The 21,234-nt window shown below is 46.7% G+C and overlaps 1 protein-coding gene across 2 annotated transcripts in view; it reads right to left on the bottom strand.

The window, feature by feature from the left end:
• Window positions 1-21,234, bottom strand: part of CAPZB (capping actin protein of muscle Z-line subunit beta) — a 57,242-nt gene that overhangs the window by 15,402 nt on the left and 20,606 nt on the right. For both annotated transcript variants that reach the window (XM_032131368.1, XM_032131367.1), the window contains exons 3-4: window positions 15,734-15,855; window positions 10,006-10,119 (exon numbers count right to left, since the gene is read on the bottom strand). In XM_032131368.1, coding sequence (XP_031987259.1) covers window positions 10,006-10,119; window positions 15,734-15,855 — 236 coding nt within the window. The remainder of the gene's footprint in view (window positions 1-10,005; window positions 10,120-15,733; window positions 15,856-21,234) is intronic.

The raw sequence follows: 21,234 nt of genomic DNA on the forward strand, positions 1-21,234 counted from the left end.
GCAGCACACACTGAAATCCAAGCAGGAGAGGAACCAGCTTGGAAAAGGCTCCAGGAAGGCATAAACTGGGATCTTCTCTGTTGCAGAAATGGAAGGGCAGGGCAGAGCACAGGCCCAGAGTCACACGCAGCAGTCGCAGCAGTGCACTAAAGCTCCTGGATGGAACATCTCTTTCCTCGGTGGCCTGTTCTGGATGTCCCTGATCCTCCTGCACAACCGAGGCTGGAAAAGGCAACCTGTCCTCCTTGGAAGCTGGAATCACAGAATCCTTAAGGCTGGGAAAGCCCTTTAAGGTCATCAAGTCCAACCATCAGCCCAGCACCACCACGTTCAGCACTAACCCACATCCCCAGGTGCCACATCTGTAGGTTTTCTGAACACTTCCGGGGTGGCGACTCCACCACTGCCCTGGACAGCCTGTTCCAGTGCTTTACAAACCTTTCCCTGAAAATTTTTTCCTAATATCCAACTTAAACCTCACCTGGCACAACCTGAGGCTGTTTCCTCTTGTCACCTGAGAGAAGAGACCGACCCCTACCTGGCTACAACTGCCCTCTCCCAAAGCATCCAAGCAACCAGCAGATGCTTTTGGGATGTTTAGGAGGCCTCCAGTAGGAGGAATTCACATTGTGGTACCTCAGAAACATCCCCAAGGGATAAAGCAATCTCAAAGGACAGCTTCAAAGCAAGGCTATCGTTGCTCTCTGCCTAGGGACACCGATCAATCCAGGATGTTTCAATCAAGATCAATCAGGCTTTACCTACAGACAAAAGCTTGTTATAAAACAATGAAAAATCATCATTTTATGGTTGTCATATCCCTTTATTAACAACCAAAACACTGCTAAACGATATCATAGCTGGGTTCAGTTGGAAGGACCTTAAAAGATGACCTAGACCAAGTGACATCCCTGTCCTTGGAGAGGACAGCCAGTGTTCTACCTCTGGGAAAATAACTTTTTGTAAGGCTGCCCAGGAAGGTGACTAAAAGGCATAAGGCCCAAAGTAATCATTCATTCTCTTTACAGAATTCAGAACAGCAGTTCACTCAAAATCAATTATAGTTTTAATGTCATGATCAAACACTGAATTTTTATATCCGTTACTCATCAACCACAGAACTCCTGGAAAAAGCTGTTTTATACAAAAAATGTCACACTTAAGACTGACCTACTTTACAAATGCAAGAATAAAAGAAAATATTTAAGCTAAGAGTGATCCAAAGCTTTATGAAGTGTTTGAAGTTGAAGCGGGTGGAGACACAGGATGGAAACTTGTCTGAGGAGCCGGAGCTGTACCCATGAAATAGAGGCTGTGGCCAGAACAAAGCTGTAACTTCAAGAGGGATGTGATAGGGGAGGAAATCCCCCAGCTTCCAGCACAGACCTCAGGAAAGGAGGGCAGATTAATCACTATGTTTTACCACTGAAGGACAGCTCAGAAAAGGCCCCATGACCCTCCTGATAACGTTCTGCTCCTCCCAAGCCTCACCAACGGATCTTGGACCCCGTGTGGAGAAAATTACTTTCCACCACACAGCAATAAAAGCACGCTCTGACTTTCAATTACACCTAAGAACCAAATCACCCATCCATAAAAACATTTGTGTGTTTTCCAGCAAGTAGCTGAGAGCCAGAGACAAAAAGTCTGTGGCTTATGGCTCTCCCAACCCCCTGACGCCAAAGCACCAACACCTGGAACCTCAGCCTGGCCCTGCAAACCTTCTAAGGGCTTGCACAGGGTTTCAAACCGGCTCATTTAAAGCAGAAAAATGTATTTTCTTTTATTCCCTAAAGGTCACATAGTTATTTCTTCCAGCTACAGAAGTTCAGCATAAGAAAGGGAAATGTCTCCAGCTATTTAGATCAACAGACTTCCGAGAAAACTGGCATTTAAAAATCTTACCCCAAAGGAAAATACTGAGCGTTGAGCTACACATGTTTTTCCAAGAGTGACAATGACTGAAGTCACAGCGTGAGCAGCTGGTGTCAGCAACCCAAAACATTTCCTAAATGCCGAGGTGGGGAAGCAAACATTCCAACTCTTATGGCAACAGAAGGCTGGAGTGGCAGGTGACTCGGCACAACTCCCACCGAGCCCTTTCCCTGTCGCCTCAAACCAGCACAGGAATCGCAACAGAAACACAAAGGAAGTGGCAAATTTGAGCAACCCACCTTCCACCAAACCCAAAGCATTGCCCAGGTGTTCAACAAATCCCCTGCAATCTCACACCTCAAGCTGGAGGAGGAACAAATTCTTCAGGAGATCAGTTGTCCCTAAATGATTGTTGCCTCCTTCCAGCTGTCGAGTGACGAGGCTCAGGAGCCTGTTCTGTAATGAAAGGACAGGCTGGTACCAGGAACGAGCCAGGATGTGACACTTCTCCCACTGCTGTGAGTCCAGATGATTTACAGCTCCTCTCTCCTTCCCTGGCCCCAGGAGCACAACTGTGGAACACTTCCACAATCTCACCCAGAGACTTAAAATGAAGAAGGTAAAATGTCTGTGCATTTTTTTGTTTTGCACCCCACTTGATGAACTCAGCCCAAATTACGCTTGGAGGCTCTGTACAGGTATTTTACAGGAATTCTTTCCAGCATACACAGGTGCAAAAATCCCTGGAGCAAACATACCAATCCAGTTAGGTATGTGTAACTTCAATGCCAGTTGTACTTAAAAGCACACATCTGGACCATGGTGAGATGACTCAAACTGCTCAGCAGAGTTGTGAAGTGCAGGAATTCTGCAAGTAAGGAAAACAGTAACTAAACAATGGGATCCTGAAGGCTGAAAGTCTCCCAGCACCTCCCAATTTGTGCTTTCTAGCACCTTTCATTATTTAATAAAAACAGCGTACTGCTCACGTTTTCCTTCCCATCCGATTGCTGTTGGCAGATGGAAACTAACAACCAAATCCCTCTGGAGAAGTCACCTGGAAAGAGTTCCATCAGCCACCTAATGAGCACGACAAGGGGTCACTCTGGAACGTGTCCAAAGGAGGAACTGCTTCATTAACACCAGGAAGCTCTGACGGCTTCCAAACCCTCCGCCTGTGGCCATCCTCAGGCAGCACAGACACTGCTTCAGCCACCCCCAGTCTGCCACATCCCAGACTCTGCCAGCTGAAATCCAAACATGCACAGGAGGGGAAGAGACTGCTGAGATCTTCTGTGTCGTGGTTTAAGTTTGCCAAAATCCTTGCAGGCTGCAGATTTCACGTGACATCAATTCTTCTAACAGAAGAGTTCTATAGCAGATCTGCCACCAGAAGGCTGCTGTTGTGTAAGTTACTCTGTCTCCAAATTCCATAATTACAACACTGTACATTTGTGAGGGCATGAGGTAAATCTCTGTCCATACAACACCAAGTATTATTAGAGACCACCAGTTCAAAAATTCCAGATCGCAATAAACCGACAGTTTAAAATTTCGTCTCATTTTTGAATGTAAGTAATTTCTTCCTAGGGATTGAAAGCCTTCAGAGAGCAGTGTTTGAGGACAATGCTGCATCATCAGTGCTGACCTCCTAATCCAAGTGTTCAGATTTTATGTAATCACAGAGAACCGTGGGAACCCAAGGGAAAAACTCCTCCTCCACCCAGTGTCTCCGATTCACAAGATAAGAATGCAGTCAGTGTGTGCAGAGCTGCTCCAGAATGGAACTCCCAAAGAAAAAAAAATCAGATTAAAAGCAACTGATTTAGTTTTCCAGCATGGCAGTGCATTTAATTTTTCCCTCTTTTCTAAGAGGATTCTCTAATCTGTGTAATATACATCAACAACTTCAATATTAATTCTGCTCTGAGCTGCCCATGGGTGTGCTGAGGGGATCCCAACACTGCTCTGTTTTCTACATCTGAATAATTTCCTTGGGAAAACAGCATGGCTGTGACCGTAAAAGCACACAGACATGAAAGCAGTGAACGTCTTGGTGGTTTAGACCTGTCTTAGGAGACTTCATCTCACCCTTATCAGCCTGACCCGAGGCAAGAATCTCCCCGATGACACAATCTGATGTCACACCCTGTTGTGCAGATCCCCAGCCAGCAGAGATGGAGGGACAGGTTTCCTTAGTGCTGGGATGCACAACAAACCCATCTGGATTCAATCTGCACGGCCCTCGCTGTGTGAGCCCCAGGAACTCCCATGCCCAGGAGAAAGCCGGCACAAAGGGCTGCAGCAGTAATGAGGAACGGGGAGCTGATGGCAATAAAGTCACTTCAAAGCTTTCCAGGGGTTTCTAGTTCAGGCAGACCAGGTTTGCATCTGAGCATAGACACAGGGCTCACATAAAGAGCTCACAGCTGCCACATCCCTTGGTGAGCTCCAACCCCGTCCAGCCTTGGACACTTCCAGGGGTTGGGCATCCACAGTTTCTCTGGGCACCCTGTGCCAGGGCAGGCTGTGCTGGAACAAACCCCCTGTCACACCTCTTACAGATGTTCTTTACTTGGTGGGATCAGGGCTGTTCCATGCACAAAATACAGCAAAGTTGGTCAAACAGATGAATGCAGCAGTTGCTGCAAACCCTGTGAGAAGTGCTAAGTATTTTGTGAGTTGGCCTGAACTCCACTGAGAGGCTCTCAAGGTCTGTCAGCCCAGGGAAAGAGAAATCAGATGACACCACAGAGATCTCAGAAACAGCTACAGCCCAAGGGCAGCACTAATAGAGGTTTCCATTTTTTCTTATCAAGACAAGTGGACTAAGGCACTGTCAGAGGTGGTTCAAGCACACAATCCAAAATAAACTAGGAAAAAGGGTAAAAACAGCTAAAAAAGGTAAAACCACCCAGCAGTTTACAGGACATGTGCACATATTTGGTATAGACAACGGCACAGGTCAGTCAAAATGAGACATCCCTGAAGCCCAGCAAAGCCAGGCTGTTACATGAGATTAAACACAGCAATAAAAATAACAAACACAGTTAGCCCTGAGCACTCTAAAAGTGAAAGGGCAAACTCATCTGTCACCGGGACTTCACTGCAGTACCTGCCCAAGCTCCAGCAAAAGGCTCCTCAATCGACACATTCCTGAGGCACATGGGCCAGGGAGTTCCTCAGCCTTTCCTCCTCCAGAGCAGAGAAAAGCACGGGATGCTCAGCTGGCTGCAAAGAACACCCGTGCTCTATCCACAGGACAGAAATATCCGTGCTGCAAAGAGCAGAGGCCTGGGGTGCCACCCTCGGCACTGCTAACACCATCCAAAACTGGAATAACCGTTCTGGACCAGATTCCAATCAAAATTCAATAATAAAAGGATTACACACAACAAAGATATTTCAGAGGTCAATCCTCTCCCAGACCTCCTTCCACTCCTACCAAATTCCTGGTCCAGAGCTCTAATATAACAAACTGAAAATGGATCAACATCAAAACACAGACAGAAGCAGAAGTTCAAAAGGTTTCATTGCTCGCTCTGTTGACGGAATGCAAAACCTTAATCAACACAAACATTTTCAGGAGCAGAATGATTAAGATGATGTTTTATCTTTTTTTAAAGCTGTTAAAAATCAAAAGCACCAATAAATCCAACTTAGGCTGAGGAAAAAAGGAGGAATAGCTTTCTAAATGTATGTCAGTCACTAAACCAGCCCAAAGTTGCCAAAACTCATCCTGTTTGCAGACAGATCAGCAGCATCCTTCCCAGGGGAGGTCTATTTAATCACTTCAGAAATTATTTCTTCCAGACAACAAAGAGCCATTAGATTACTTAATTAAAGCCCTGATTATCTCCAACCCAAAACAAGGGAAGGCAGAATCTAAAATAGGGAGATTTAACCAGCTGCCCTGGTCCTCATTACGCTTTGATTTCAATCAAGCACACACACGTCAAGCAAAGGGCAATAAATTACAACCATGTGTTGGAAGAAATTATCTTCACCATATTGGAAGTGGAAAGCCAAGGCTCTAACTGAGTGGTGTAAGATATTAGACTTCCATCTGGGAATAATAACCTACTGAGCACAAACATACCGGAGCATTAGCTCCAGGCACTGTCGGAGTTAAACCTGGCAGCAGGAGATGGAAATGAAACAGTTGTTTTTTGGGAAAGTGACATGGATTTTGGTAAAACAGATAACCAAGAAATATGCTTGTTGTTCAGCACGGAGAACAGAGAGGGAACTAAAACCTGGTGGAATTCCTCTTTAACCCAGAAGCCTCCAGAAAGAAAAGGTGGGAAACTCCAGAGATACTAAGGGTAGTTTGCACTAAAACAGACACTTAAGGCCAACTCAGCACTGGCTCAGAGGCACTGAAGGTTCAGCAAAATCATTCTTCTCCAGCTTACATGATTTTATTACATGCAATACCACAAGACTTCTCCAAACTTGTTTTCACGCTCCAATACACTCAGTGTATTGGCCACTAAGCTTTTGGGGACAAAATTAAATTTTAAGGTTCCCAGCAAGCAAATGTGCCTGGATTATTTCACACAAACTGTTAACAAATCCATACCAGGCTGCTTCCCTCAAAACACCCACGACAGCAGGTGCCAACCCCTTGGGAAATGGCAAATACAATGCAGTGACTCACTGAACGTAGGTGGAGACTTACCACACTTGATGAAAAGAGAAATCTAAAAAGGAAAGGTGTGTGGGCCAAATGGGACTGACACAAGGAAAAACTGAAGCATTGGGAGAGGCCTGAGATGAATTCTGTGAGATTATCAGCACTTTCTGTGTTAAAGGTAAAATGGGAGCCAAGCCAGGGGAGGCTTGGACCACATGGGGAGAGCAGAGTGGGATGGAGATGTTCTCAGAGGTACCTGTTTATCTACAGCTGCTGGAATGACCAGCATAAAGCGTATTTGGAAGCTCAGGAGTGAAGTGAGCCCCATGCACAACAACTTCTGAGAGACCTCTCCTGTGAGGGAAGGCTGGGAGAACTGGGATTGTTCAGCCTGGAGAAGAGGAGGCCCCAGGCTGACCTGACTGGGGCCTTCCAGTGCCGGAAGGGAGCCCGCAAAAAAGATGGAGAGAGGCTGTTTCCAAGGGCCTGGAGTGCCAGCACAAGAGGGAACGGCTTCCCACTGCCAGAGGGCAGGGTTAGATGGGATATTGGCATGGAATTCTTCCCTGTGAAGGTGGGGAGGCCCTGGCACAGGGTGCCCAGAGAAGCTGTGGCTGCCCCATCCCTGGAAGCATCCAAGGCCAGGCTGGATGGGGCTTGGAGCAACCTGGGATAGTGTAAAGGGTCCACAAAGCCACTATTTGCTCTGAAAAATCCAGCAGAAACTCTCATTATAGGAATAAAATGCCTTAACAGCCCAGGAAATTCAGGCACTCTGGGATCTGGTGTTCCCTCTGAGTGCTGTGATTATTTTTGTATTGACTGTTACCTCTCTCCCACAAAACAGCGCCTGGGGTTACAGGGGCAGCTCAGAAACATTCCCAACCCCACAGAGAGACAGAACAGCCTCTTAAGGGACTGCTGGTGAGGAGCTGATGTGTCAGATTTGAGGCTTCTCCCTCAGCACCATTTTCATCCTCTTCATCTGCAGCCACTGCACTTAAACCGGTATTTTTAAAGGGACAATTTGTAATGTGAGGTATCAATTAGCCTGGTGTCCTCCGTGAAGGATCTGTGTGGGCAGACAACCCCACCAGAGTGAACAGAAACGATGAAAGCCTCTGCAGGTCAACTCAAAATGTAGATTTTCTGCACACTGCCTACAGACTGATCCCTGCTCCTGGAAGGTGAACCTGGAATAGATCTCCCCATCTAACAGAAACCAGAATTTCCACAAAAGATACAGTCCTGAGGGCTGTCAGCATGCTTAGCTCTTTGATTAATACATCAACGAGCCTGAAGCATTTCCCAATGCCGGAAAAGCTCTGCTGTCCTGGCTCCGCAATTCGGAAGGACCCTGGTGACCGGCCCAGGATGCCTCGTGCACTCCCTCCCCAGCTCCAGGAGCTGCCAGAGCAGCAGGGCAGTGACACCTCCTCCATTGACACTGCTTGGCCCAGCCCTGCTGCTGGCTTCACAGGGCGCTCCCAGTGTCAGCTCCCAGCTCCAGCAGACCATGGGAATGCCATCCCTGCCACTGCCATCCCCTTCCCACCACAGCCCTCCCCACGCAGCTCCAGCAGCTGCTCCGTGAGGAATTGCTGCAGCCACTCCCAACCTGATGTGTTGGCAAGAGCAGCACAGAGAGAAGCTGGCACTTGTTACCACCTCTGAATTTCCCCCCCTCTGATCTCCAAGTAAAAATTAAGCTTCTGCTGTCAAAACACAAGAATCCAACTGTCTTATTCAGGAAGCTGCAAGAACAAAAGCCTGTTTCTTTCCACATCTCTGCTGGAGGTAAAGCACAAATCCTGATTTGAAGCACGACGAACCCTTCAGACACCGAGGTCAAGTTTCCTTAACTTTGCAAATTCTTTCCACAAATGCCATAATTTTTTTTACGCCGCTCAGCCAAACATAAACCACCCGTGTCCTCTTCTCCTCCCCCACTTTTGGGATCACAACAGGCACTGAAGTGCTCTGTGCTGGCACCTGTGCTCATCCAGCGTGACCTGTCCTCCCTGGCTGCGACACCAGAGCGATCCCTCCTGGATCCTCTCTGACCAAGTCCTGCCCGTAAAACTTGCCCTGACAAACAGAAAGATGGAATTTGGAACAATCTCCCCTTTTCCTTCCACACAATACATGAGGATTGTTACATAAAGGTACTGCTGTACCCCAAGCTGAGCAGGGCTCAGCAGATTCACCTCAGTCAGAGAATCCTGCCCTGTGCTTTCCTTCCAGCAAATTCAAGCTGTTTAAAAGAAGTTATTGTATCCAGCCATGACTTCATGGTCATCTGAGCAGAGAGGGATTTAAAAAGACAACCTTGGTTCCATAAACCTCCTCATTTTCGTCTCAGGGTATTAAAAATCTTATTGGTCCTGGTCTGCTTTGCATCTGGGGAGTAACTGCAAACTTGGCTTTGCTGAATATGCAAAATTCCTTTCTTCCAGTCAGTTCAGACACCAGTAACAACTGTTACTTACAAGAGAAGTTGGAGGGCTATGAAAATAATGCATGAAAAGAAGTTAAAATTTGATACCTGTAACAGAAGTGTGATGCTTACACATTTGGACAGGCTACATTTACACCCAGCCACAGAATCCAGCAAGGAAAGTTCCTTTTAATGTGCTTCTGTCAGTGCTGTAAGATGATGAACTACATCTAAGGCTGTGTTTTATCTCCCTTTTTGGGCAACATCAAGCAGCAATGAAGTTTGTTCACTTTTCTCATGGTCTTTAGCCATCTCCATTAGAAAGCATCCCAGTAGTGGACATACTTACTGGTTCACCTTGCTCTGCAACATTCACCTGCTGCATAGTTTTACCATCAGTTTCCACCCCAGCACTGCTTAGGAGACCAGAGAACCTGATCACATCCCAAGGATTCAGATGTAAGTGCAGTGCAGGACCAGTACAGCCCCAGTTTATAGAAAAACTGTTCAACTGGTGGGACACCCAGACAGACAGTTCCTATTGCAGCTTTAAAAAGCCACTGCCTAATCTACATTTATCTCACATGTGCTTTATTAATTCCTTTGTTTTACACCTCTTCAATGAGACAGGGCCTAAAACAAGCATCCTGCAGCAGAAGTGCATTAATCCCTGTCCAACTGCTGCATTTCAGTGCTCAGGGCCTGTTGTTTTACTGGAAGATGTGAGAGCTGCTGCTGTACACAGAGATTTTTTAAGAGTACAGCCTTGAGGGAATGGAAAATGCAGATGGTTTAAGACTGAACTTAAAGATCAAAGAGAAGCCAGGTCATGCCAGGACAGAGACACCATCAATCTGTTAAAGGGGGAGGGAGGTGGGAAAGCACCTCAGCACCTGCCTTTGGCACCAGCTGACAGATCTGATCACGTCTGGCATCACAAAGCCCAGAGGGTCAGCGCTGCCTCCCCCCGCCAGACCCCGTGTGCACACTGCACACCTGCCCCAGGGGACACCCAGACACACAGACAGACAGGCCTCTGAGGGGAGGACTGACATACAAGTCTCTGTACTGGTCGAAGGCATTGTTGGCTTCCACCTCCAGCTTGCGCAGGCGAGCCGAGGGCATGGCACCGTCCTCCAGGGGAGGGTCGTACTTGTTGCTCCACGGTGACCTGCCAGGGAGACAAGGAAAGGGACAGTCAGGCGAGGGGACAAGAAAAACACACAGACAACAAGACAAAGCCTGCTCATGGCCCCGAGGCTGCCAGAGCTCCAGGAGTGTTTGGACAGTGCTCTCAGGCACAGGGTGGCATTGCTGGGGTGTCTGTGCAGGGCCAGGAGCTGGCCTGGATGATCCTTGTGGGTCCCTTCCAGCTCAGGATATTCCACCACAGCTCCGAAAAGTTTAATATTGGTGGGTCTGACCGCATCCACAGATGCTGAATTCCCGAAAACCCCGAGAGGTGCCCAGAGCAATCTACCTGTAAGAACTGCACCCTCCACAGCCATTTCAAACGTTGGCAAAAAGAGGACACTGAGCCTTCAGAACTCACCTGGGGGTCACACCCTGGCTTCAGGTTTTTCTATATTAAAAAACTATCTCTTGGGTTTCAATCTGTTCCTTCTTATATATTCAAACCAAGGCTTCAGCTGTTGCACATTAAATATTTAAAATTGTTTTCATGCAAATACAAATCGATTGTGTAGTTTATTTGGGATCTGACACTACCTGAGCCAAACACTGCTGGCTATGAGTAAGGCCCACATTTTCCTCCACTCCTCTGTTTTGAAATAAACTCTACCTTTAGCATAACATTAGGGGACCCTTTGAACAGTTTGAAGGATTTAACAGGGTTTGTAAAGCTGCAGGTTTTACTACAATTTCTGCAGGTGTGGAAGAGATTTTTGTTCTCTTAATGAAAGATTTGGTATTAAAAGATTAATGGAACCCTTCGCCCATCTGCTTAAGGCTTTTATAACTCCCATTCTGGAAAGGTGCATTTTGTTTCTCATTTCCCCTTGAGTAACCAACTCGCACATATCACTGCTGGCTCAAAGAAAAGCACCTCTACCCTTTCTCTCCCCTTTCCCCACTCACTCTTCCCAGCCCCTGGTTGCAGCACCAGGTCCCAGTGCTGGCCATAGGGAAAGGCTCTTCCTCAGCAGCCCTTTGTCACTCATTTCTCAGCAAGGCAGCAGGGTCTGACACCTGTTTGATGCAAAGCACAAAGCCCAGGCTCTGCTTTGCTCCATTACTCCTCCTGACCACACCTGACAGGAGAGGCCAGGAAAAGTGGAGTTGTTGTGTCACATCCACCCAGGAGATGTTTTCAGGTCGTGGTTCACCTCAGGGCTGTGTCCAGTCCTGAGCCCCCCATCCAGGAAGGACGTGGAGGGGCTGGAGCGTGTCCGGAGATGGGAATGGAGCTGGGGAAGGGGCTGGAGCTCCAGAAGCAGCTGAGGGAGCTGGGAAAGGGGCTCAGCCTGGAGCAAAGGAGGCTCAGGGGGGACCTTGTGGCTCTGCACAAGTCCCTGACAGGAGGGGGCAGCCGGGGGGGTCGGGCTCTGCTGCCAGGGAACAGGGACAGGAGAGAGGGAACGGCCTCAGGCTGGGCCAGGGGAGGCTCAGGTTGGACACCAGCAGGAATTTCCTCATGGAAAGGGTGCTCAGGCCTTGGCAGGGGCTGCCCAGGGAGGTCTGGAGTGCCCATCCCTGGAGGTGTCCCAGGAAGGGCTGGACGTGGCACTCAGTGCTCTGGGCTGGGGACAAGGTGGGGATCGGGCACAGCTGGGACTCGATGGCCTGGGAGGGTTTTTCCAACCTCAGTGATTCTGGGATTTTGTGATTTTAAATAGCTGCTTAAAATGTGGTTGCTTTGGAGGAGAGTCAAGAGCCACAGGACCCCAGACTGGGTCAGGCTGGAAGGGCTCACAGTGGCTCATCTGGTGCCACCTCCCTGCTCCAGCAGGGTCAGCCCAGAGCACAGCACACAGGATTGTATCTGGATGGGTCTGCAGTATCTCCAGTGAGGAAGATTCCACACCCCCTCTGGGCAATGTGTCCCAAAGTGTGTAAAGAAGTTCTTCCTTATGTTTAGGTGGGCCTTCCTGGGGTCAGTTCCTGCCCGTTCCTCTGGTGCCGTTGCTGGGCCCCAGGGAGCAGAGCCTGGGCCCTGCTTGGAGCCCTCCCTGCAGCCAGGGACAGGCAGGGATGAGATCCCTTCTCAACTCTTTCTTTACTCCTTCACCTAAAATCTCTGAAATCTGGGAGAGATTCACATAAAAATCCCCCTGGTGCTCCCAAATGGCTCAGCTACTGCAGACTGTGAGCAGAGAACTCCTGCAGAACCTCTGTGAGATGCTCTCAGTGCAAACACCAAACCTCTTCCACTGGCTGCAGGAATGGGATTGAGGGGCAGCCCAGAACACATCCTTCCAGCCAGCAGCTTGCAGCATTTTCATCCCATTCCAGTTGGAGCCAGCAGCAGCTTTATCAACAAAAAAACCTCCTAACACAGCCCTGTATTTTTTACTTTTGTGGAAATGCACTCACAACACATTTAAACACTTAACTGGAGGCTATTTGAAGAAAGACAGATGGACAAGCACTTAAATTTCAAAAGTCAGACCTCTAATTTCCCCAAAAGAGAATGGTTTGTGTTTCAGCTAACAGGTTTCAGTGTTGTTGGCCCCAAACTCCCCATAAGGATTCCATTTAACAGAGTGATCAAACACACTTTGAGTGGAAATGTATGGACAAAGTCAGGGACCTTGAAGTCTAATATTAAAAAAAAATAATTAATAAAAGCTCTGCCTTCACAATGTGGAGTCCATGACTGTTTGATACCTTCACAAACCTTTGTTATTCCAGGAGCACTCACAGAAGTGCCTGTGAGACTCCCACAAGCAGGATTTGATAATATGAAGAAAATTTAAATTATCTATTTATGAAGATCCAAGGCGATTCCAAAAATCCACCTTCTAGTCTGATCCATGTTCGACATGGACCAAACCAAGTCTGTCTAAATATAAGGAAAGACTAAACTGTGATGGGCTAAGCCTTAGGATAGTCACTTCCCACAGCAGCCTTTTTTCCAGGCAAATTCCCAGTCAAATTGTAAAGCCACTCAAAAAACCCAACCCTATAAAACTGGATTCCCAGTGGGAAAGTCTGACTACCCAGCCCCACACCTTTCCTGCTGGAGAATGAGGCTCAGTTGCCCACAGAATGCTCTGAAATCCCTGGATTAGTGTTAAAAGAAATGCAATTAGCAACCTGTCCAATACGAAGAAAACGTGTTTAGCTTGGAGCGTGCAGGGATTGGGGATGCAGCACGTTGCAGGCAGGGAATAGGATTCCCTGGGACTTCTAATCAAGCATGTGGTTCTGAAAAATGGCTGTGGAAATATCAAAAGCTTTTAAAAGCCCAGTGAACTCCTCCTAGATCTTGGCCTAATTGATTAAATTAGTGTAAGAGCCACTTCCCAGTAACAACTGCAGATTTTATGAGGTACGAAGGAGTGTCTGGACACAGGCACAGAATGGGATTAACATGCACAGGGCAGTGCTGCTGGGGTTTCAAAGGCTTCTGCTGTGCACTGAAGGAAAGAATTTACTTCATGAATCAGAGCTGGGACCAATCAATTCCAGAAGGAAGAATCACTTCAATCCAGAATGCCTGAATCAAAAGCCTTAGGAACAGGACTCTTTCATGCCAGCAATTAACACATGGTGCCTGTTCTAGAGGAACAAATGAAAGAGCTTTTCTGAAACCTCATTACTTAATAAGTCCTGAAAATTTCAAAGTGATTTTACAAACCGAATTCCTCCTCCTTCCTTGTAACTGTTTAACACCTTCTCAGAAAGAGACACAAGTGTGACACTGACCCTAGAGGAAGGGCTGTCGTGTGCCCTAATTAAACACAGGGCGTTATTTGCGATTGCACAATGTCCCATTACTGTCTAACCAGTGCCTTTTCCAGTTCCCTGTGTCCCTGGTGATTGATGTCCATGTCAACAGCCTCCGTAGGATGCACAGGGGCTGTAAGAAACATCACAACTTCAGGGAGAAAGCATCTCTTGAAAGATCCACAAGAAATTCAGGATTTAATCCCTCCTCCTGCATGTGCCAGAGGGGCTGCAGCTGTGTGGGGACATCTCGTGGGGGGGCAGAAGCTCTAAATCCCTATTTTATCTACTAATTCAGAACTGATTAAATGCATGTAGCTGCTAATGTAGATCTGACCAGCTGGGGCACACAAAATTAATGCAAAATGCTTTTAGAAGGCACCAGGCTCTTCTGTAGAAGGTTGAAACAGTTTCTAAACACGAGTTCAGTACCCTAAAGAACGTGAGTGACGCTCCACCTTCGGGTCCTGCTCACTTGCTGGCCCTCTGCAATAGGTTGTATTTTAAACAACTCATTAGGATTTACACTCAGCCACAGTCCAGAGGCACTGTCAAACTCTGCATCCACTCTCATTCTCCATCTCCTGTTTCTAGGACAAAATGAACCTCAGCATGTTCTCTGTGTAAATCATCTACACACAGATGTGCTCCAGCTTAGACAGGGACCTTTCCTGCAACTCAGAGCAACTGAACCAATTCATCTCAAATCATTACATCACCTGCTTCTGCAGTGATGCCTGAGCCAAAGAAAAACCATTTGTTAAAAAATGTTTTCTGAAATTCCACTTTGAAACACAATTCTTGAAGCATTCTGGCCAGATGAATGTAAAACACTACATCAAACCTGCACAAAGTGAGATTCTTACTGCAGATAGTTCCAAGCACTAAAATGTAAATTATGACACTGAAGCTGGTGGAGACAGGTGGAAGCCTCAGAATCATCCCCAGAAGCAGCAGGATGGCTGAGCTGCTCACTCAGGGCAGGAGATGAATGGGGTCGTTACCTCAGAGCCCAGCACCCTTCATTTAGGGAAAGAATAAAAGTACTGCAAGAGTCCCAAAGGTTTCTGGACTGTAAGCTCGTGATTCTTAAATTAAATATCTGGAACTATGCCACTGTCACTACAGCCATTAAGGAAAGTCAGGCAACGTGAGAAAGGGAGGGGATAATTTAAACATAACTTAAAAATCATCACCCTAATGGCAAGGTAGAGGGAAAAACATTAAAAGAGAGACTGTGTTCAAAGTGGCAGCCAAAACTCTGAAACCTGTTTGTACCATTCCAGTATTACAGCCCCTTCTACTCCAAAATTAATTATATTGTAATTACACACAGCTTATAGGGTTCAAATATTTTCATTCTTTTTGTCTACAGGCCTCAGAATAAATTGGCCATTTTGGTAGACAGGGATTCCTTTTCTTTGGTAAAAACTCGGGCCAAGATTTTCAAACAGAACTAATGACACTGAGTCCAAAGTCAGTCAATTCCTTGCAAAACATGAGTGAAAGAGCCTTTCCCAGCTGGCAAACCCACCCCGTTTTGTACAAGCAGAAGACGATTTTGTTTAAATCCACTGCTTGCATCATCTCTTTTCTGTCACTATCCATTCCAGAGGTTTTCTAACCTTGCAGTGGTCTAATTTCCTGTTAGGGCCATTTCTGCAAGAGATCTGACTGGTTTTAATCCAGAATACAGAAAACAAAGAGAAATACATCAGTCATCCCCCTTTAGCAAGATAAAAACAGCACGTTTTGAGCTCTAAATCTTTAAATGACTGATAATTGTTTGACTGAAGAGGGAGAAGGGCCTGCAATAGCTGCACATGGATGTCATTTACAGAGCACCAGCCAGCCCCCTGCTCTGGCTGGGAACTCACCTGTACGAGTCCCCATCTCTGTTGTAGTCACACAATAGATAATCTTTCCCTACCACCTTGTCTCGTGCAATCTTCAAGGGCTGATCCACAGAGGAGAGGAGATCTTCACACAGGCTCGGGACCTGCGGGGTGGGAGGAGACAACAGGGAGGGGAGAGAGGGCAACACGTTCAGGTTAAAAGGCACTGGCACCCCTAAGAACAGATTTTGTTATTAACAGCCCACATCTGTCCCAAAGCCAAAACTCTTTGAGAAATCACTTCAGTTACAACACACCCCTATGCTCCCACCTCCAATAATTCCAGATTTAATCACCAAACCACTGGGGTGGTCCAGCACACTTCCATACACACACACTCCATGTTCGCTCCGTGCCAAGGCTGCCCAGGGAAGCGATGTCCAGGGCTGATGGATCAAGGTAAATATTTACAGTGGAGTGGGAACGAGGAATCTGCCATCCACACGCTGGAGTGAGCTTTCCCAAGCTCCCACTCTGGGTCAAGTTCAGAGCAGTTTCCAGGCAGGTGGCCAAGCATGGCCACGCTGGCTAATGAGAATAAACGCGTCCTTGTGCGTTCACATGTCAAACCCAACACACCTCCTGCGTCCTCCGCAGCTTTCCTCGGATCCAGGACCCCAACTGCCTCCCTGCCCTGCACATGGAGAAAGACAACCTCTGCTTCCAATGTGGCAGAGGGGCTGTGATGTCCTGCAGAGAGATGAGACTCCATCTCCCCTGCACACACCTCAGGTAAGGTGCAGCCCTGTGCCCCAGTCCATCCTGGGGACCATCAACAATGATTCCTGCAGTTGTTGTCATTAAACAATCAGGGCATCATGTGTTCCCTGCTGGAACGACATTCCAGAATTCACTGCAAGAGAAATGGACTAAAGCAAAATGTGCTTTCCCAACAACACAACAGGATCACAGGACAACTGGCAAGTTCTTGAATAGATTGGTAACAACGTGCTAATAAAACAAGAAAGAAAGAAGCGATGTGGAATCTCTTCTACATTTCACTCTGCATCATAGAGACAAAAACCTGACTGAGAACATGAGGACAAAAGGCAATCAAGGGCAAAATTAATCACGAAGTGATGAATTCACAACTCCTCAGAAATGAAAAGGGAAGGGAGGAATAAAGAAAACATGGAAATGTGCTTTCTTTTCTTCAAGCCACTGATTCAGTGAATGGATTAGCATCATTTCAAAGGAAAGAAGCCTAGAGGAGAAAAAACAAATTTGGAATGCAACAGCCCCGAAACTATTTTAATGCACCAGATGGGACAGAAGAAATCAAAACTGCCTGGAACAAAAACATTCCTAATCCCAAGTCCAAGGCAGTAACATACAGAGGATGACAGTCAGAGTGAGCAGGGACACACATAAACCAGTGTGACTATGAAAGAGCAAAAAAAAAAATCCTAAATGGAAATGACAAAACAAACTGTGGCTGCCTCATCCCTGCAAGTGTCCCAGGCCAGGCTGGACAGGGCTTGGAGCAGCCTGGGATAGTGGGAGGTGTCCCTGCCCATGGCAGGGGGTGGAACTGGATGGGCCTTAAGGTCCCTCCCAACCCAAACCATTCCATGGTTCTAAGATGAGACCAGTAAGTGATGCAACACCTGACCCACACAATCAACCCTTAAACACACAAAAAATCAGAGGCAAACCAAGACATGGTTGGTAAAGTGCTGAAAAAGCCCAAATATTCGTTTGAGTGTTTTTATTTTGGTCTCTACAGACTGTAATGTGGCCGTGAGCGAGAACTGCAGAGCCCAGATCAAGAGCAGGGCAGTTCAGGATTTAACCCAGCTTGGGGCTCTCATGGGCGCTCATCCTTTGCTACCTGCAGACATGGCTGAAGAGGCCTCAAAGCCACAACACATTCCCTGGGTAAACAGAAGGGGATAAGCAGCTGCAGCTCTTAGGGAAATCCTTCCTTTTCCTGAGACCAGACAACCCAAATGCTTCCTGGAGCTGATCCAAAGCAGCAGTGTTGTGGCACAAGTCAGGTGAAGTGATGTACCTGTGTCTGTGAGCACATCTGGTTCCCCTCTGTCCCTTCCTTCTCGTCCCCATTAACCATTAACTTTGGGCTGACTCTTCAGACTGACAGCAATTCCGTGTGACTGCTTCACCTTCACATACAGCACAGGCAGCCCAGAGCAGCCCAGCAGCGGGAGCTCCATCCTGAGGGTGAGCAGTGGAACACATCCCTCCCCTCCCCTCAGCTGCTCCTTGCCCAGGAGCCCATCAGCACAGAGAGAAATGTCCAGGAACAGGCTCCTCGCTCCGACCTGCCTTCAGGATGAGTAACAGTGATGCACACAATCGGGGGGGAAGTGGCTTTTTCCCAGCTTCTGTTTCCACTCTGTTTCTTTGGGAACAGCCCTACACTACACATGTGGTAAGGGAGCACGAGAGGCCTCGCTGTGCAATCCTTCAACCCCAAATATCCACACAAAGCGTTTTCACAAGAAACCCCAAACCTGAAGGAGAGTTCATTCCCCTGCAGAAAAGCTGAATTTATAACCCTTATAAAAAAACCTCACACAAGTAACTTTGAGGTTTAACTTTCTTTCAAGAACAGCACATGCCTGGTGTGGGGTTTCTGTAGGGCTCAGAGCACAATCCCATATTGACTAGCAGGAACTTGTAACCCATTGGTTTTTTTAAGATAAGTTCAGTTCAGTAGATTGTATCTGTGGATGACTTGGTAACAAACATTCATGAGCAGGGTCACTTTCCCAATTTCTAAGGGCTGTGGTTATTCCTACAGCCATAACAGTGACTGCATTATATCACACATGTACCAGAATATAATACTGCACTGTACTGTAACCCCTCACTGTAAATCAAGCTGTATATCCCCTGTCTCCTTGGTACAGACACTCCACAGGACTTCAGGCAATCTATTCTTTTCCCCTTCTCTTCTGTCAGAATAAAACAGAAAAAAAGCCACTCATCTAGTCTGGAAATACTAGAAAATTTCTACAGTATTTATAAAAAGAACAGATATTCCAGCTGATGGAACTACTCGTGTAATTCTAGTTATTGGAAAAGCACCCAAGTGTGGCACAGTTACTCCGAGAACATAATTTTTATACCATTTATTACATCAACTGTACTTCCCAAGAATGAACTCACAATTTATGCACACTGCCCTTCCTCTTCTACTCTTGAAAACTGCTTACAAGGCAAAGGCAGTAACTTGAACAAGGGAATCTGCAGCTTTAAACACTTCAGCTTTACGTTCATGAGATGATGATTCCTTCTGAATTTAGGTCCTTTGGATTCTTCTCCAAGTCAAGTATTAAATCTTACTAAAACATTTAAATTACTGCTGTGCACGTTCAGACTCTTGCAGGATTCAGTTTATCTTCTGATCTCAGCAGAGACAACTCTTGTCTGGAAGGCAACTGATCCTCTGAGTTTTCAGCCTCAGATTTGCGTTGTTAAGTTTTCTTATTAAGCTTGTTGTGTGTTAACTGAAGAGCCAAAATTCACTCAGGTGCCTGAGCACTTATCCACAGCAGCTATTCCATGGGGAATTTTGACTTAAACTTAGAACCACAAGAATTAACCAACTCCTCAGGCCAAACTGCAACGCCAAGGCAGTGATTTTGTTCCATTCCTCACCGCACTATAAATAAATGTCACTGTGATGCAAACACTGGGGGATGAGGTTCTTGGATAAGCAAAGACTGGGCTCCCATCTCTGTTCTGACACAAGTTTTTCCCACTCTAGGCACTGGAAGGTCACATGCAGAACACAATCTGCACCTTGTATCTTCAGCTAAAGGCCAGCATTAATGTCACCTGGCCCTAATGCACCCTTGTTCCCTCCCATCAGCTCTCAGTCATCTCTTCTGGTGGCTCTGGGTACTCAGGAAGTGAGACCACCCTCAATGCAAATTGATAAGAGAAAAAACGATATCTGGGGCTCAGCCTGGAAGAACAGCAGCATCATTCAGAAGGAGCAGGGCACGGTGTTTGGGGGATATTTTCTTCCAAGGAGATATACAATGGATGTGTAGTGCAGAGGAAAGAAAACCTGAATGAGAAAGCGAGGGAAACGTGTCGAACAAGGATCCTGTTGTCCCGTGTAACTAAATTCTCCTGCAGAGCTGCCCAGGTATGTGGACAGTGTTTTAATTAAGGCAACTGCTCTGCTATCAAGACAAATAATCACTTGTGCCAAAGTGGAAACCATACCCTTTTTGGAGTAGCTAAGCTCAGCCACTCCTTCTGGACTCACTTCTTGGTTCAAGGAGCTTATTAGCAATTACACAATTGCTACCAGATTATTTTTTAAAATACGATGAAACAAGTATCTAAAAAGAAATCCATAGAGGAAAGAGGAATTATATCTCAGTTCCCCATGTATGACACACACTTCCCATCCTTGCTTTGATCACACTAAATTGTATCAAATTCTGCACTTCACACACTCAGGACAGCCAATATCTTGGCTCAGTAGCCACTTAAGTTGAGTACACCCAGGTGGCTGTTTTCTTCTACAGCCTTGACTGAAATGTACCACATCTACCACTGAAACAGCAACACTCCTGGTGTAACAGTCCTTGGAAATAGTCTTTTTCCATGTTTATTCAGAGGTCAGTGTTACTGACCTCCACAGGAACCTTACACACTGGAAAACTATGCTAAATGCAGCAAAGTTAAAGACGGTATGTTTTTTCCTTAAAGAAGCAGAAGGAACAAGGGGGAATGGCTTCAAAGTGAAAGAGATTAAGTTTACTTTGGAAATTAGAAAGAAATTATTTTCTGTGAGGGTGGGGAGGCCCTGGCACAGGGTGCCCAGAGCAGCTGTGGCTGCCCCTGGATCCCTGGAAGTGTCCAAGGCCAGGTTGGACAGGGCTTGGAGCAGCCTGGGAGAGTGGAAGGTGTCCCTGCCCATGGACTGGGTGCTCTTTAAGGACCCTTCCAACCCCAACATTGCTACAATTCTGGGAAGATGAACTTCAATTAGCCAAGGAGCCATTCAGATCCATCTGTGTTTTGAATCTGCATCTGCAAGGTGCAGGTATCTGAAGATGCATGTGATGAGAGCAGTTTTTAATTAAAAGCCCATCCCACCAGGAAGGTGAGTATTTTAACCACATGTGAACTTTTAACATTAAAGGAGGACAGAAGCACTGCTCCCATGGCTTGGGGAAACCACTCAAACACAAAGAAGAGCCCCTGGAAGCTCCCTGACCCTCTCACAAAACAACCCTTCCGGCACAGCTCCAGCTCATTTCATCTAATAAAACATCAGAATAATGTTTCTGAGTCACTGCACGGCCTCAGAACTTCCTGTTCCTGCAGAAGGCAGCCACGGCCTAGCGGATGTTGTGGAAACTCAAGAAGGAAGCCTGGCTCTGCTCATCTCGGGCCTAAAACCACCAATAAAGTCACTCCCACAAATCCACACAGTGCTAAACCTTAATTCGATCCACCACATGTCCAAAGGCCACACAATCATCAAGCTTTGTTTA

The sequence above is a fragment of the Corvus moneduloides genome, chromosome 22, assembly GCF_009650955.1.
Source record: "Corvus moneduloides isolate bCorMon1 chromosome 22, bCorMon1.pri, whole genome shotgun sequence".
NCBI lineage: Eukaryota > Metazoa > Chordata > Aves > Passeriformes > Corvidae > Corvus > Corvus moneduloides.